General features: G+C 38.2%; 2 protein-coding genes across 3 annotated transcripts in view; both read left to right on the forward strand.

Moving 5' to 3' along the window:
* KIAA0232 (KIAA0232 ortholog) overlaps positions 1-18,152 on the forward strand; it is a 67,672-nt gene that overhangs the window by 40,377 nt on the left and 9,143 nt on the right. For both annotated transcript variants that reach the window (XM_032186234.1, XM_032186235.1), the window contains exons 4-6: positions 4,296-4,362; positions 5,696-5,777; positions 7,109-10,406. In XM_032186234.1, coding sequence (XP_032042125.1) covers positions 4,296-4,362; positions 5,696-5,777; positions 7,109-10,406 — 3,447 coding nt within the window. The remainder of the gene's footprint in view (positions 1-4,295; positions 4,363-5,695; positions 5,778-7,108; positions 10,407-18,152) is intronic.
* TBC1D14 (TBC1 domain family member 14) overlaps positions 1-18,152 on the forward strand; it is a 107,753-nt gene that overhangs the window by 8,470 nt on the left and 81,131 nt on the right. The window lies entirely within an intron of this gene.

The raw sequence follows: 18,152 nt of genomic DNA on the forward strand, positions 1-18,152 counted from the left end.
AAAAAAAAAGGAAAGAAAAAAAGAAAACTTTTTTTTGTTGTTATACTGAAGCGTAATGCTTCTCTTCAAAAATCTTAAAAAGGAACAAGGAACTTCCCTCATAACTTACAGACCTCAAGTAACAGGCCATGTTTAGTAAATAATCCAGGGTACACAGTTCAAAGCTTCTGAAGGAAGGTATTAATTTAGGTTAAGCTAGAAGGGGGGGGGAACAATGCCACAACCTTTGCCTCATGAGTTGTGTAACCTGATGGAATTTTTCTGTTTCTGCAGATAAGTTCTGGTACATCAGATTTGGAAAGCTCATTCAAAATGAACTCTTTTTTTTTTTTTTTTTTTTTTCCCCTTGCCATGTTTTCTCCTTTTTTGTCCAGAATTTTTGGCTATTCCTTGTTTACAAACAATGTATGTACATGTATTTGCCCAGCATTTTTTGGATGGAAGTGTGCAAGCCATAACTAGATGACATTACTTGGGCTGCGGAGCCAGTGGAAGAGCAAAATTCTGTTATCTATGCTATCCTCAGTTCTGTAGAATGACTACATGAAATAATAGTGGTGCTCGAACATTTCTGATCAAATTCGGGGGAAAATAAAGGCATTAAATCTTTTGGACAGTGACCGTGTGGTGCTTGTTTGCAGCCTTCAGAAGTAATCTGCTAGCAGAGATAAAGGTCAGCAAGAATTAAAGTGGTAGGGCCTAATGTTCGACTGCTTCATCCTAAAAACTCTCAGAGCATTAGAAGCCAGTGGCCACTGCTACGTAGGCAACAGTTCTTAGTGGACTCTCATATTGTGCACATAATTATAGTTTGTTTCCATGGTTCACAATTAATTAAATTGATTATTTTAAATTTATAAAAGGATTTCTGAAATAAATTTACAGATTTAGTACCTTCTGGGAACGTTTTCTGCAGTTTTACAGGGATGCAAACATGTTCAAATGCAATTTGATTGCTGGAAGCTTGTGGTCTCTGACTGCTCCACTTGAAAAGCAGAGCATGTTAAAAAGATCTTGAAGTTTTGTCATTACCTCTGCATACTTTTGGATGCGTGTGTCTATACATATGTTTGTATGCAATACTGTATTGTAGTGTTACATGCAGTATGTCTAAATACTTTTATATTTACTTCTAAACAGTGAGCTTTGCTTTTTTTTTTTTTTTTTTTTTTCCCACTGCTCTCATTCCTCATTATGCAGAACTACATTAATTTGCCTCTGAATGTTGGTCTGTAAGCAAGACTATTAGAGAGCGTCCTATAACTGTAGCAGTCAGATTGACTGTTCTTTTCATGCTGGGTGAGTTCAGAAGCTTAATTTATCTATTAGCACAGTCGTTCCTGTGCCAGTAATATAACACCTCTCCTTTATGTAAGCCTTCCCTTGCCTCAGCCAGCTGATGAAAAGCCAAAAAGCACAGCTTTTGGTGGAACTGGATGTAAGTTAAAGCAGAGGAAAGAAATAGGATGTTTGAAAAAGTAGAATAGAATAAAAATGTGTGGAGGAGGATTTGAGCAAAATGTAAGTATGAATTAAAAAAAAAAAAAAAGACGCTGCCTTCTGTAGCTGGAATGAGAGCAAAGGGTTAGTGGAAATCTGGGTCAATAGTTTAAATAATCTCACAGGTGATCATGAGATTTAAGGTTTTCATGTTGGAATTACAAAAGCAATCCTAATTAAGTGCTAAGATTTCCACATTGAAAAGTACTTTCAAGATACTCTAGTACTTGTCCTGTTTGGGGACTGTCTTTTAATTTAAACCTAAGCAAAGCACTCTAGGCAGATCACCTAATTTTGTGAAGGCAGCGCCTGAAATATCCTGCTTTCTGGCACTGGGGTTGCTGCAACTACAATGCATTAACTTAAACAATGAAAAATTACATTTAATAAATCACATATTCAGCCAAGAACATGGTCATATATAGAATAGTTGCTGTGGCATTTGCTTCATTGTCTGCAGCCTGTTTTACATACTGCAGCAAGAGGTTGAGTAAGTGGTCTCCAGAGACTTGGCACTCTGCACAGTGCCTTCTTTTTTTTTTTTTTTCCCTTTTAACCTAGCACTAGCTACATAGGAGTGCTATGCAGGACAGCATGCAGCGTGTCAGCTGACTCAAGTATTAGTTTCATGGTACGGGAGGAAATGAAGTGTTTGATTTGAAAAGTTTTCCCTTCTTCAGTGTAATGGTGAGCATATCGTTGCTGTTTTGGGTGGATTTTTTGATTTGACATGATGGTGTAGATGCGATTCCTTAACTTATTTATATTGCTTAGGTTTTGAGCATTTGCTACAAGTGTCTGCTCAGTTAGAGGCTTCTGAGAGCTAGGCGAAAACAAGGCCAGCTCCTCCTCTGCTGCCCTTTTGCGGGGAGGAAGGGGGAGTCAGAAGTGATAAAGGTATAAACTGACAATTATTACAGCTACATAGGCTTGTCCATTTTACTGTGCTGCTTAGCTCTTTCTGAATAATATGATTTCTGCTAGTAAATTTACTGATCTAGAAGATACCTTCTAATGCTTAATATTGCTAAGTCATCCTCAGTTAAGTACGTGGCATAAAGTTTTATATTTAAGGCTTCAGTGCAGCAATGCTGATGCAAAAAGAAAATTGCTTTCTCACTTGACTGCAAATAATTAAAATTTAGAGGTTAGCATTAAGTCAATGATTCAGTATATGATTTTTCAAGTGTGTGTTTCTGACAGATTTAAACAAGCTGGTTTCACTGTATAATTTAGTATTCCCTTTTCTATAAAATTTACTTGTGCTTTAAAGTCATATTTTCACATTTCTTAGCAATTTCTAGCCAGTGGGCTGGAGAAAGAAGGAACTCTGAGATCTTGGAAAAACAAATCTGCCACAACAGTGACACAGCAAATCTCAAACTTCTTTTTATGCATTTCTTTACCTTTACATGTTATTCATGTTACTTTTGGAGAGTGTGCAAATTCCCTGACTATGTGCACACAAGATCGTGCTAAATTCAAGTGAGGTAGTTCTGTAGGAGGGTTTGGAGCAGTCTCAGTCTCCAGGTGGGATGGGGACAAGATACAGGAGCTGTTATTTGGGAAAACTGTGTATAAGGTACAAGAAGCTGCCCAAGTCTCTGTAGTTAGTGCTCCCAGCTGTGAGGTAAGTGAAGGGGGCTTCCCACATCCTCTTCACCTGTTTCAGATTGCCTTTTTGCTGTGATTCCAGCCTTCTGTTTATACTGCACTTTGCCAACTGCAATCTCCAAGTGTGGCCCCTGCATATCGAAATAATAGCACAGTACTCACCTCACCTGGTTTTCCTTCCGAGAGGAATTAACATTCCAGGCTGTAGGTTGGTATTCAGTGTTTCGCTGACTGGCATGTAAGTTTAATTCTATTAGAATAGCGTGGTGTTTTCTCCAGTGGGACAGTTGGCAGCCCACTGTCCTGCTTTATGCAACCGCTTATCTTTCAGTGTTTTGCTGCTCTGGTACTGCTGCTTTATCTAGAACTGCTCACAAGTCCAGGCAGATGGTAAAAGCAGAAAAATGCATGTGCAAATAGCATTGAAATTGGATTTAAAAGGAAACTTGAGGGTAAAGGCTTATGTGTGGGAATAAAGGAGGAAAACAGAAGCTGATAAGGGAAGATGAATAAGCTATTTTTCCCTCTGTTCTCCTAAGCAAACAAGACTATGTTTTAAAATAAGAAAAATTAAAAAATTGGGCATTGCAAACTGACAGAGCAACGGGATATGTTTTGCATGAAGATGCTTCGGGAACTTTTCCTCTCTGTCCTTGCTAAATACCTTTTCATAGTGTTCTACTTTTCACCTTCACTCCTGATTTTGTGTCCTTTTTAACAGTCCCTTTCTCGCAGGTATAAATTGTGCAGCAAAAAGGGTCAGGCTTAGCTTTTTGAAATGTGTCTCAGTGATGAGCTGATTCTGGGACTTTTATCCTGAGACACTCAGCTAAACCAAGTGATACAGGGCAGTAAATGTGACTATCTAGTTTGTAAAACCTTGGATATACGGTAATTTGTGACTTGCAGTTTGAATGTATTCAGTTCTTTTGTGGAATCATTTTTATCTCTGATTAATGTATTTACAGGAATGGATTTATATTTAGGAATATTTTTTCTTGCTTTTTAATGCATAATTACCATGCAAAAATACACTGCTGCCAAGCTAGGTTTACTCTATCGATGTCTTTGTATAAAATGAATATTCTTTTATTTTTGGTAAGCTATATTTTCTGTTTTTTCTTTTTTTTTTCTTTTTTTTTTTTTTTTTTTTCGTGGTTTTGTTTTTTGTTATTGTGCAGAGCTCTGGGATTGAAACTTTAGTGGAGGAGCTTTGCTCCAGACTGAAAGACCTTCAGAGTAAGCAAGGTAAGGAATAAATCTTGAAACTTTTGAGGCTGTATATTGTATTTACTAACCCTTCTGATATTTGGGAGAAGAGGGGATGGGCTGTTATTTCAGTAGCTCTTCCTTTTAGGCCATGGAATTTAAAAATATGCTTGAATAATTTAATTCAAATAGTTCAAACAATTGTATGCTAGTATGCTTTATTTACCTAAGAAATAGCCATTCGCAAATGGAATTCTTGTGAAAAGAAGTAACTGTCCAGCCAGGCATGCTTTTTTAGTAAATATTCCACATTCAGCATTGTCTCTTCCCGCCAAAAGAAATTAAAATGCAGTGGGCTTGATTCTTTTCCTTTTGTATATCGATATTTACAAAAAATAGCTATTCTTGTCAAAATCATCTGAGTAGCTGTCACAGAGGTGTGCTTAAAATCCCTGGTCTTTAGGGAAGTGGTAATTGAGGATATTATGTTCCCAAGTGTATGGCAGGGAGCATAATATAAAATTACGTCTCCAATGGAAGTTCATTGCACTTAAATGTTTGTTCAGGCACAAAGCAGCAGCCTTTGACACCTTACAGTAAACATAATATGGGTCCGGCGTAGTATAAATAGCAATGAAGGGTAAGTATTTGCCTGCTCAAAGCATAATTTTAACTGTTTCAATTCCCTTCTTCTGTTTTTAAGCAGTAATCACTAGTCTCTCACTATTTCATAGTGCTGTGATACTTTCTTATTGAGCTGAGGTGATGCAGACCATTTATTTAGAAAAAAGTGGAATTTGTCTGCATCTTGCAGCATTTTTTATTTTTGTACTTTCACGTTTTAATAGAAAGAATTAAAAATCAGTAGAGTCACCTCTCGCATAGGAAAGATGCTTTTATATCCACACAAAACACAGCAATTACTGCCAGGGTACTTTCTTTTGGTGAAATATTTAAGAAATTAGGTGTAACTATCCATAAAAATGCTTAGTTAAAGATTTTTTTTCTTTGTTATATGTAGCAATGTAAGGAGGGAATAAGGATTTGAATATGAAATAACTAAAAAAAAAAAAAAAAAAAACCTCCATAGGAAGTCTCCTAGTGGGGGCATTGTTAACCACAAAAAGGCCTGCTGCTGCTTGCCTGACATGTTTGGTGAAATTTGTGGGGTTTAGCAATACAACTGTGGGAAACTTGAATCTTTGTTGATTTCTTGAGACTTCTGTATGCGTAATATTCAGGCCATGCTTTGTTCTGTTTATAGTGTTTTATGAAAAATAGCTGCACATCCTGGTGGTTTTTGTTAAAGACTGTTATAAAATGCATTGGATTTTTGAATTTGTTAAGCATTTGGAATTTTCTTCCAAAACAGAGGAGAAGATTCACAAAAAGTTAGAAGGCTCTTTGTCTCCTGAGACTGATTTATCTCCCACAGCAAAGGATCAAGTAGAAATGTATGTTGTTGTTGTTATTATCTTAGACCCTTCTCTCTTTCCTTTTACACCCATATTTTAAAACAGTGAAGTTAACTTAGTGGTAAATCTGGAGCTTTTTGGATATTAGGCAATATTTTTTTTCCTGCCATCTTCTTTTGTTCATTTTACATATTTAAACACAAGCATTTAATGCCATGGGCTAGCTTAATTTCTGGCAAGTCCTGACTACATTTTGCTGCATTCTTTTTGGCTATATGCAGAACTCAAACCAGATTGTATTTTGGTTTGCTTGAGACCAAGTCAGCTAGACAAATTAAAAACCCTTGAAATGGTATTAATTGACATGTTTCAGGGGGAGAATCAGTTTTCTGTCTTCAGAACTCTGTCTTCTGTTGCAGAAATGGGAAACTGCAACTCTTTATAACCAAAGTGGTCTCCTGGTTACCAAGGACCTGAGAATGGTGTTCTCGTACCCAGGAGCTTTATTGTTGTCTTTTCTTGGAGATACGACTCTGCCTGTATCTTTTACTAATGACTATTGCTAGCAACAGTCTAGTCCAAGTGTTGCTACATGGATGCTACTTCTTCAGGGAGCTGATTGTGCTGGTACTTAACTTGACTGATTTCTTGTTTTTAAAAAACAACATTGAAACACATGAGAATTGGTACAAATCTCTTTATTGTTAAATACATGCTGCTTTCATGTGGCAGAAAAACACTTTTAAGTCTTGTTCCTGTTGGACAAAGCTGTGATGCATCTTAAACTACTGTATAACTATACTTTTTTGCAATAACTAAGACTCTTTTTAAAAATTGGAGCTTACTGTTTGTCTATGCAAAACCATGATTGATTTCTGCAGTAACTTTAATAACTGGAAGAACAAACTATGTAGAAGCTAACAGTTCTTGTTTTACAAAGGAGAATTAACTAGCCACTGAAATTCAGAACTGAATTGACTGAGAATCAGAACTTCCTCATTTACACTTTAAACCAAACACACGTAAGACTGGTATAGTAAATTGCTACATTATCTAATAAATTTGGAGTCAGGCCTTCACTGTTTTAAGCATTCACAATTTCTGTCTACAGTGAAATTTAATACTTCCTAGAACTGGGATTGTTTTACTTTGCTGTGTGTTTTTTAATAATTTATAAGTACTTTTAAAGCTATCTTAATCTCCCCTTTGTTGTCATTCAAATAAACAGTGCTAAGAGTGGAATGTGTGTAAGTAGAACAAACTAGATTTTTTGACAATCGGATTGGTAGTGATTTGATGTTTTACTTTCTGGTTTTAATGCCTGTCTGAAGTTCAAAGATACGAATGTCACCTTTTTGTATTGCTTTCAGGTACTATGAAGCGTTTCCTCCTCTTTCTGAAAAGCCAGTTTGCCTGCAGGAAATTATGACTGTATGGAATAAATCCAAAGTATGCTCTTACTCTAGCTCCTCATCTTCATCCACTGCTCCACCAACTAGCACAGATACATCTTCTCCAAAGGACTGCAATAGTGAAAGTGAAGTAACTAAAGATAGAAGTAATAAAGTACCTGCCACTGTACAAGAAAGAACCCAGCAGAAGAAAAGTAAAAACGAGAAAGAAAACAAGTTTAGTAACAATGCTGTTGAAGATAAGCCTGTTTTGTACAAAAAACAAGTCCGACATAAGGCTGAGGGAAAGATGCGTCCTCGCTCCTGGTCTTCTGGGTCCAGTGAGGCTGGCTCAAGTTCTAGTGGTAATCAAGGTGAATACAAGGCATCGATGAAATGTATAAAAGTAAGACATAAAACAAGAGAGGTTCGAAACAAAAAGGGGCGTAACGGGCAAAGCAGGCTTGCAGTGAAATCTGGTGAAAAGGCTGATAGAAAAGTCCACAGCGGAAGCAGTAGCAGCAGTAGCAGCGGGTCCATCAAACAGCTGTGCAAAAGAGGTAAAAGGCCATTAAAAGAAATTGGAAGAAAAGAAGCTGGCGGTAACGATGGAAAAGATTTGTATTTAGACAGCAGAAATGAAAAGGAATATAAAGAAGAACCCTTGTGGTATACTGAGCCGATCACAGAGTACTTTGTTCCTCTTAGCAGAAAAAGCAAGCTGGAGACTACATACCGCAACCGAGAAGATATATGTGGCGTAACATCAGAGGCTGTAGAAGAGTTGTCTGAATCAGTGCATGGTCTTTGTATTAGCAACAATAATATTCATAAAACATACCTCGCAGCAGGTACTTTCATCGATGGTCACTTTGTAGAAATGCCTGCAGTTCTAAATGAGGATATTGACCTCGCTGGGACCTCAATTTGTTCTCAACCAGAGGACGACAAATATTTAGATGATGTTCATCTATCAGAACTAACGCACTTCTATGAAGTGGATATTGATCAATCCATGTTGGATCCTGGTGCCTCAGATACGATGCAAGGGGAGAGTCGGATTTTAAATATGATTCGACAAAAGAGTAAAGAAAAAACTGATTTTGAGGCAGAATGTTGCATAGTGTTAGATGGAATGGAGTTGCAAGGGGAAAGTGCAATATGGACAGATTCGACCAGCTCTGTTGGTGCTGAAGGGTGGTTCTTGCAAGACCTTAGTAATTTAGCTCAATTTTGGGAGTGCTGTTCATCTTCTAGTTCTGGTGATGCGGATGGGGAAAGTTTCGGAGGAGATTCTCCTATCAGATTCTCCCCCATCTTAGACAGCACAATGCTTAATTCACACATGCTTGCTGGCAATCAAGAGCTCTTTTCAGATATTAATGAAGGGTCTGGTATAAACTCTTGTTTTTCAGTGTTTGAAGTGCAATGCAGTAACTCTGTTTTACCATTTTCTTTTGAAACACTCAACTTGGGAAATGAAAATGCAGATTCTAGTAGCACTGCTAATATTCTTGGGAAAACACAGTCTAGATTGCTAATATGGACCAAAAATAGTGCCTTTGATGAAAATGAACACTGTTCCAATCTTTCAACAAGAACTTGTAGTCCATGGTCACACTCTGAAGAAACACGTTCAGACAATGAGACTTTAAATATTCCGTATGAAGAATCCACGCAATTTAATGCAGAAGATATTAATTATGTAGTTCCTAGAGTGTCTTCAAGTTACGTAGATGAAGAAATTCTAGACTTTTTGCCAGAAGAAACCTGCCAGCAACAAGCTAGAACTTTAGGAGAAATGCCCACTTTGATTTTCAAAAAAAAATCTAAGCTAGAATCTGTCTGTGGTATTCAGCTAGAACAAAAAGCAGAAAGTAAAGACTATGAAACTACACAAGGGTGTAGTGAAAGCAGTCCACATGGAGATGGCTACAGCTCAGGGGTTATTAAAGATATTTGGACAAATATGACAGACAGAAATTCTGCAGCAATGGTAGAAATAGAAGGAATAGAAGATGAATTGTTTTCAACTGATGTAAATAACTATTGCTGCTGTTTGGATACAGAAGCAAAAGTTGAAACCCTCCAGGAGCCCAATAAAGCAGTGCAGAGATCAGAGTATCACCTTTGGGAAGGTCAAAAAGAGAATTTAGAGAAGAGAGCCTTTGTCTCGAATGATTTATCAAAAGTAGATGGTGGTGACTATACTACACCATCGAAACCTTGGGATGTTAATCAAGATAAAGAAAACTCGTTTATACTTGGCGGTGTGTACGGGGAGCTGAAAACATTTAACAGTGATGGAGAATGGGCGGTGGTGCCACCTAGTCACTCAAAAGGGAGCTTATTACAATGTGCAGCTTCTGATGTGGTGACAATAGCTGGTACAGATGTTTTTATGACTCCAGGTAACAGCTTTGCCCCTGGTCATAGGCAATTATGGAGGCCATTTGTATCATTTGAACAGAATGAGCAATCGAAGAGTGGAGATAATGGATTAAATAAGGGTTTCTCTTTTATCTTCCATGAAGACTTATTGGGAGCTTGTGGTAACTTTCAAGTTGATGAACCAGGGCTTGAGTACTCGTTCTCTTCCTTTGACCTGAACAATCCATTTTCTCAAGTTCTTCATGTAGAGTGTTCGTTTGAGCCAGAAGGAATTGCATCTTTCAGCCCTAGTTTTAAACCTAAGTCAATTCTGTGCTCTGATTCAGACAGTGAGGTTTTACACCCCAGGATATGTGGTGTTGATCGAACGCAGTACAGGGCTATACGGATTTCTCCGAGGACTCACTTTCGCCCAATTTCTGCATCTGAACTTTCTCCAGGTGGTGGAAGTGAGTCAGAATTTGAGTCAGAAAAAGATGAGGGAAGTATTGCTGTCCCTTCTCAAGTAGATGTGTTTGAGGATCCGCAAGCCGATCTCAAACCTCTGGAAGAAGATGCAGAAAAGGAAGGGCATTATTATGGAAAATCAGAGCTTGAATCTGGAAAATTCCTTCCCAGATTAAAAAAGTCTGGAATGGAGAAGAGTGCACAAACATCATTGGATTCCCAAGAAGAATCGGCTGGGATGTTGCCAGTAGGAAGCCAAGATCCGTGTTTAGAATGCAGTATGAAAGAATCCCTAGATGGGAGGGTGATGGAGAGCTCTAAAGTAAACTGCAGAATAGTGGAGCCACGTGAGGAGACTAGCAGGTTTTGCAGTTGTAAAGCAGGGTGCCATTTCCCCACATACGAGGATAATCCTGTTTCTTCAGGAGAGCTTGAAGAGGTATGTGGATGTGTAAAATTATGGAATTTGCAGCTAACAGCTGATAACCAGCAGTTCACCATGTGACAGTTCAATTTAAATGATTGTCATTATATAGCTCTCTAGAAAAATGTAGTTCTATAGAAACACGGGAGGTTCTGCCTGAACATCAGGAAACACTTTTTTGCCGTGAGGGTGACCAAGCAATGGCACGGGTTGCCCAGAGAGGTGGTGGAGTCACCCTCCTCGGAGGTACTCGGAAGCCGTCTGGACATGGTCCTGGTCAACCTCCTCTTGGTGGCCCTGCTTCAGCAGGGGGGTTGGACACGATGGCCTCCAGAGGTCCATTTGAACCTTGGTCATTCTGTGGTTCTGTGAAAAAAATTAAGCATCTTCAGGCGTTACAGTGTCATCTTGCATAGCTTTAGAAATATATGCATGTGTACACTCGTGTGACTTTACAATCTGTTTACCTGAAGTTTTTAGTTTTTTTCTGATTTACACATGTTGAAATGTACATAAATTTTGAATAGTGAGATATTACTGAATTTGATTCAAGCCTATTTTAAAACACTGAAGAGGAAAATATGAAGTCAGTCTTTTCAATATGAATTTCAACATGATTTGTGATTACTTCCAAGTAGAAGACTATGGAGTTGAATTACTGCATGTAAACTTAAGCAAAGGAGGGTTTCTAGAAAGCTTTAATTAATCTGAAAAATAGTGTTCTCCTGTTGATGTTAGACACAAAAATAAATAAAACGTGGATGCAAAATGTACATTGCTACTGCAGCACTGTAAGGAGGCCTCAGTCTAAGACTTAAGCCCAGAATTTTGTTTCAGGTCATAGTAGTCATAGGTTAAGTAATAATCAAGAGCAAAAACTCTTCCAGACATAAATAAATAGCCAAGTCTGTCTTGCTGATCGTTCCCTTTGCTCTTGAGAGGGGAAAAAAAAATTAAAAAAATTGACCTGCAAAATCATTTCATTGAGTGGCCAGTGCAGAGAAATTGTCTGGCTAGTTAGCAGTTGGATCTTACATTCTCTTTTTCCTCTTCAGTCTCTTCTTACGCATACTTGGCAGTTGTAGCACCTCCATTGGGAAGGCATTCTTCATGCTTTTAACTGGAGAGTTGTGCCTTGTGTTGTGCTGACTGTATGCTCCTCAATTGCAAGTTCAAATTGCTAATTCATATATGGGAAAGCTAACCATTTTCTCGCTAAAACTAAAGCTAACCTTTCAGTTGAATGAAAATTGAGTTCCTTATTTTGCTTCTTGCCCATTTGTTTCTCCTCTCATTCACCTTTAAATTGATTACTATTCCTGCTTCTCTTACCAGTGTCAGTAAGTTGTTTTCTGCTGCTTGTACAAGAAAATCAAATAATTGTGGTTCCTGTTTCCCCGGAGTTCGAGGATTTTGTTTGTTTGTGCCAGGCCTTGCAATAAAAGTCACCAAAAAAACATGAGCAAACTTAGGCTGTAAGTCAGAAGAGATTCTGGAAATTACCTCTTACCAGGCAAACAGAATCTAGCTTTATCGTACAGTAGGAGGTAATAAATGAATAAATGGTATAATGCACTTATCTGTGATAGTGAGAGACTGAAGTTCCTTCCAGCCTCTTTACAGATCTCCTTTCTGGTTGCTTAGTGATCCACAAGGACGCTCATTCTTGTCTTTTCTTCAACTACTTACCAATACAAGAAAGTAGTACATTTCTGGTATAGGATAAGAAGTTTACAGTGGTTACAGAGTTTATAGTAGCTATGAGGCTTGAAAAAAACTTACTTACTGAGTACTGAATTTCCAGTATTCTGTGTTCCTTAAGCTCTGTACAAGAAGAAGCAAGCCAACTGCTTCCCGTGTTCAGGTCAAGTAATTTTATAGAAATTTTCATAGCTTCAAAACTAAAAGCTACTGTTAAGTGCAAAGGGCCAACAACTATCTTGGCAGTTTGTACTCCAGTTTGGTTTGAAATTAAGCTCTTCCTAGGGGGCTTGAGGAGCTTCATTACAACTGAAACTCAGAAAGACTGGGTTAACCAGACATCCTATATCTAGTGTGTCTCAAGAGGATGCATACGTACGCTGAGCTTTTCCAAGAGCCATTAGTGTGCATCTGAAGTTAATTGGCTTTTTGGCTTGAGAATGGAGTTATATCTATTTGTAAAAGAGAAATTTTATAAGCATTAAAACAATACATTCTAGCGTGTTGGTTATAAAGTAAACTTTAGTCAGTAAAGATTATGGTTATTTTGTGCCCAGGAATGGGTGTCACACAATTAGATCTTCTACATGTGAACTTTGTGTAAAAGTAGCAGTATTTTCCTGGGCGTTGAATTCAATATAAAATATGTAGAATCAGAACAGTTGAGGAGGGGCATTCCTCCTTAACACCCCATACGTATATGCACGGGAAAAAGAGTTTTACCTTGATCAGATGCTTGAAGAGAATTGACTGATTAGTAGAGATGAATATTTGTAAAGTATTTTTAAATGAGGCTTTCATGCTTTGTTCTGTTGACTTCTGATAACATCTAAATGTGTTGTTTTAACTTGCTGTTACCCAACAAAAGTTTGAGTCGTGTTCTGAGATACAGGTTTCTCCAACGTTTTGCATAAGTAATGGACTTGAAAATACTAATGTAGACCATGGTGTAATAGTGGATTGAATATGTTTTGTGTCACGCTAACTTGAATTCTATACATGCTGTGCAAATACACATCCTGGAATACCTTCCATTTATAAGAATGTACGAGAATCTTATTGAGTTGCCTCCCTCATACCTTCTTTAGTAGAGTACTTCTTCAGGATTATAGCATGTTTTGCTGCAGGAATTTGGTGATAGATCCTGAAGAAGTTATTCAAAATCAAATTATATTTCTATACCTAGCCCTAAGATTTAACTTTTTTTTTTTAAAAAAAAAAAAAAAAAGGGGGGGGGGGAGTGTTGGGGGACGCTGAGGTACAATCCTTTTTCTTCCAAGTAAATGCTCTTACCACTTAGCTCTGGAGCAGTGGGTAAGTATGCACTGTGGTCCAGTTGATGGCCTGTAACTAATAACACTGAAACTCTTACCAATAAATGTTGTATGGACTCTGATCTAGTAGATGTGCCTAAGAATGCTTATATGCTTATACTGCTGAGTCCTTGACATAGATAAAGGAAATTGTGGGTTCTGTTGGGATCGTTAACAAATTTCTGAGGTCTGGATATGCCAACAGTGCCTGTGGGGCTAGGAAATTTGATTGGCAAAGGCACGTAAGTGTTTATGGATCTTGTGACTAAATTGGCGTGTTAGATTTGGTGAGGTGCTGTGTTTGACTGTAGTAATGCAATGCCAGTGTCTAACTTCTGTAGGAAGGACCGGTGGCAGAGGAAGGGAGGAGGGGTGCCTTGCATATATTGGTTCTGAGAATAGTGTGTGGGGTAACCTGCTCTAAACAACTAGGGAGGTTCGCAGGAGAAGCAGGTGGAAAAGCACAGAGTCATGCATATACAAAGCAGAGTACTCCTTTGTAAAAGGGGTAGTAATTGTGGGGCTACCTCAGAAAGGATTGGTCCGGATAGTTCTGATATGTGCAGATCATGGCAGATGATGAAAACAGCTACAGAGACTCCAGGCTCTAACTTTCTGATTAATAAGACAGAATTTGTTGAGATATTGAAAGATGGAAGCCTCTTATAGGAGAGGGACCTTAAAAAGACAGAGTTCACCGTGTGGGTATAAAAGTCATGATAAAATAATACGTATGAAGTAAGCCAAAAAGGTAAAGATTGGGTCTGCCTCTAAGTCCTAGAAGTAAATCAGGCGTAGAAAATTTCTGAAGAAGGATTTTTTTTGAGACACACAGTGCACGAGCTTGGAAAACTATGAAATAGTAATGACAAAAGGGTGCTGTTTCATGCTTTTTCTGGTCCTTGTTTGAATTCTTGATGAAAAGACAGTTGGCCAAGCAAAAGAGAAATACAGGTTATAAATTCCACTGGTTTTGCCAGTCATAGGAATATTCAGCTAAGTATCCCAAGGAGCAGCAACTGATATGAAAACAGTCTAGAAGAATACTTGTCTGAGAACACACAGAAGGTAGAAGATGCAGAAAAAGCAAGCACATTTCTATCTCTTGAAAAAAGGAAAATGGAACAAGGGTATTGCCAATGACTCTTAAGTTACCTGAATAAATGTTTTAACCAGCAAATGGCCTGGATGTGCCATTAAGTGTAGAAGTTTTTAAGTATTGGCTTGACAAAAAGAGATTGTGCACTCAAAGTAACTGTCGCTGGCTTACTGTTATTCTGAAAGTATTTCTAGTGGACAAGGGAGATCATTAATTTTGTGGTTTGGGGAGTAAAAAACATGTTTATGAAGATCCCTGATGATATCAAACTTGGAAAGCCTACAGTTATCCTGGAAGACAGGATTAGAATCAAAAGGCTGTTAAAATGGAGAAATGATCTGAAAAATAAAATGCAATCCAGCATGGGCACATGTGAACTTCTGAAAAAAAAAATAATCCCTTTCACAAACACAGCATGAGGAGTGACAGGCAAGGAAATGATGCCAAACAGAAAAGCACCTTCAAGTGTATCATGAGCTGAGCGTAAATCAGCAGCGACACACTTTGCAGAAGACAGCAGCAACATTGTGATCTATAAATAGGGATGCCCTTCTCTAAGAGGGGAAGTAATTGCTGCTCTGTAGCTGGAACTAGCAAGCCCTCTGCTGGAGTCCCATGCTCGGTTTTGATTATCTTCTTTCAAGAAAGATATCCTGAAGAGAGCAACACAAAGATCACTGCTGCTGGAAACAGGGTGAAGGAGCCGAGGTGGTTGTATCTCAAAGAAGAGAAACTTGAAAGAGTACCCAGGAGTCTTGCAGAAGCCATTCTCACAGTCACAGAAGACAAGGCAAAAGCTGTGCTTGTCCTGTAGGCGCTGGCAGACACGGAGGAGGTGGATGGGATGGCCTTAAAGCACAGCAAGGGAGACTGCAGGACAAGAATTGTAACAAGAAAATGAGCTCCCTGTAAGGCTTAGTTGTTTTTAGGGAAGCAGTGGTAATGCTGTCTTGAAGAGACGTAGAGTGTAGGCAGGTATCTGCTGGGCATAGTGCATTGCAGTTGATTCTGGCTTTGTGCAAGAGTAGAGACTGGGTGGCCTCCTGGCTTCCCTTGCAGATGTGTTTTTAGTGAAATTCCAAAACGAGGTGACTGCCAGATAGGCTTTAAGGATATGAAGTTTAGATCCTTTGACTGGCTTCTAGAGCCAGATATGTATTCCCTATCTGCTGCACTAAAATTCGGATCTGATCTTTGGAGTAGCACTCAGTAGGTTCACTGCTGCTGTGACTTCTAAATGATGCGTTTGTGTTCCCCCCAGTTGTAATGGCAAGCAGAGCAGCGTCAAGGAGATTTGCACTTAAGGATTTTTTCTGTACAGTTACTTACAGACTTTAATTTTTCTGTTGTTGGTTATGAAACTGACAGTCATAACACCTCCAATAACGCTCAAATAATAATGAGGTTTCAGCATTTTGTTCTGTTCAGATTCTGCACCACTCTTGTCACTGCCTTGATCCTTGTCAGCATGCCTTCTGAAACGGCAGAAACGTGTCATGCTGGTGTTGTCAAATCAGTATCTAAAGAAAGTGCTATCAGTCTTGAGGTGTTTAGATGAGAGTTGGAAAGAAAGGGATTTTAAATTTGGGTAGCAAAGTTTTGCCAAAAGACAAAGATTAGTGGAAAAGCTTAAGCCTTTTTTTTTTTTTTTTTTTTTTTTTTAATCCTCTGTGTATTGATTTTGTTGTCCCAATTATTGAAGCAACTTAAATAATCTCAATTGTCCTATTTTGGCACTGTGTAAATGAGAGTCTGCATTCAGGGTCTGCTATTTCAGAGTTTAGTCTAGTGATAAAGTGTCAGTTCTGTGTACAAATTGAAAACATTTTGTGTATAGTGAGCTGTATAATGTTGATTAAAGCTACTGAAAAGATAATTTTCTTTAATGCACTGTTTTCATGTTTGGCATCTGTGCCTGTAAAATAATGCAAGCATTACAAATGGTGGCAGCTTAGATTCGTCTAAAAAAAATAAAAAATGCCATCGATATCTTGCAGAACTCTGCAGAAATAGTCAGCTAACTTGTTTCAGAGTCTACCCTTTAACATGCTGTATATGTTCATATAACTTAGTATACATATTTACATATATGAAAGTCTTAAACACGGGACAATTCATGAGCTTGGATTTCACAGTTGCTCAAATCTTCATTGCGTAGAAGTCTTAAAGAGGGTGGAAAATAGAATCGATGTAGAGGGTTGTGCTTTTGCATTGATAAATACAAACATTTGTTTACTTTGTGAAGTAGATGAGTAAAACTGCAGGGAGGGATGCAAAAATAGAGCTCAAAGGCACACAATGTTTATGTTCAGATTTGTAACAGTGGGTTGAATTATATTTATGTTTACTTATGTATTTATAGAAAAGTAAAAATCTAGCTAAGGAAATTTAAGGAAAAATTAAGGAAATTTAGCTACCTGAACCTTTCCCTCTTCTTTTACATTGGTTTTTCAAAAAGAACTTGAGTTCCTTAGCAGCAATGTTTCTGTACTTGAGCAAAACGTTTTATTTGCATGCAGCCAAACACTGAGATTTGGGGTTAGAATTGTTTTACTAACTGCAATTACAGCCTTTAACCAGCAATATGGAAACAGAATTAAATGTATACGGTGCTTGGAAAGGGCAAAGTCACACAAAAATCAAGTGTGTTCTGTCTCACCTTGGTCTCAGTCTTCCTATTTGATTTGGGAAGGCACTATACGTGCTGTTTCCTCCATTCGTAAATGGAAGAGATGGAGGAAGCAACTTTATGTGGAGAGTTGGCACTGCAGGAGAGGAATATCTCTTGAGGTAAAGGAGTGAGAGTTTTGACAGTTGTTTAAGGCTGCCAGAAACAAAGATAGAAGGGACTGAAAAATGTATCTTGTATAGAGGAAAAAAAAAAACATTAAAAAAAATGAGATGGACAAAACGATCTAGCAAAGCTTCTCTTTTTAAAAGCCGTGAAGCTTAAAGTGCCATTGAAGAGTAAGACAAGGCAGCTTGCCTTTGTTTCAAGGGCTTGAGCCAGATGGTCCTTTAAACTGCAAACCCCAGCTCTGAGATCAGGTTTTGATGTACAAAAAAAGGAAGGAAAAAAAAAAAAGCCCGGAAGAGTGGATCAGCAAAAGATTGATGGAAAGGCAGGTGTGGGTGGGCAGAGGGATTATTTGATGCTTTGCATAAATTTCACTCAAAGATTAAAGTTCTGTCCGTGCAGCTTCTCTAGCTAGCAGCTGACTAATCTGCCACGTGGACTTGCCAGGGAGCTTTGCCCCTAACTATAGGGAAGAGCTTGTGATGGAAGCAAGAAAATCCACACAAATTATTGCTACTTCTCGTACAAAATTAAGTGTTAGTTCAATATTTTTTTTTTCTGTTTCTTAACTAACATTTCCCCTCCTACAGGCTGTTGGTAAGGTTTAAGTTGTTAAGCAAATCCTCAGCCAGTCCTTGGTGGAGAATGAAATGTTTCACACTCATAAATGCTAAGAAACTGGAGAAGTTGCAAAATAAAACATTTTGTATCTGTTCCTTATTCCTGGCAGAAGAATAACAAAGTAAATTCCTAATGAGCTGCTTGCATGAGCAATCAAGCTCTTACCTGAGGAGAAATATTTTGGGAAATAAAAAAGAAAAGGTGTGGGGGGGATGTATTTGGGGCTTTGT

Source organism: Aythya fuligula, chromosome 4 (genome assembly GCF_009819795.1).
Source record: "Aythya fuligula isolate bAytFul2 chromosome 4, bAytFul2.pri, whole genome shotgun sequence".
Lineage (NCBI taxonomy): Eukaryota > Metazoa > Chordata > Aves > Anseriformes > Anatidae > Aythya > Aythya fuligula.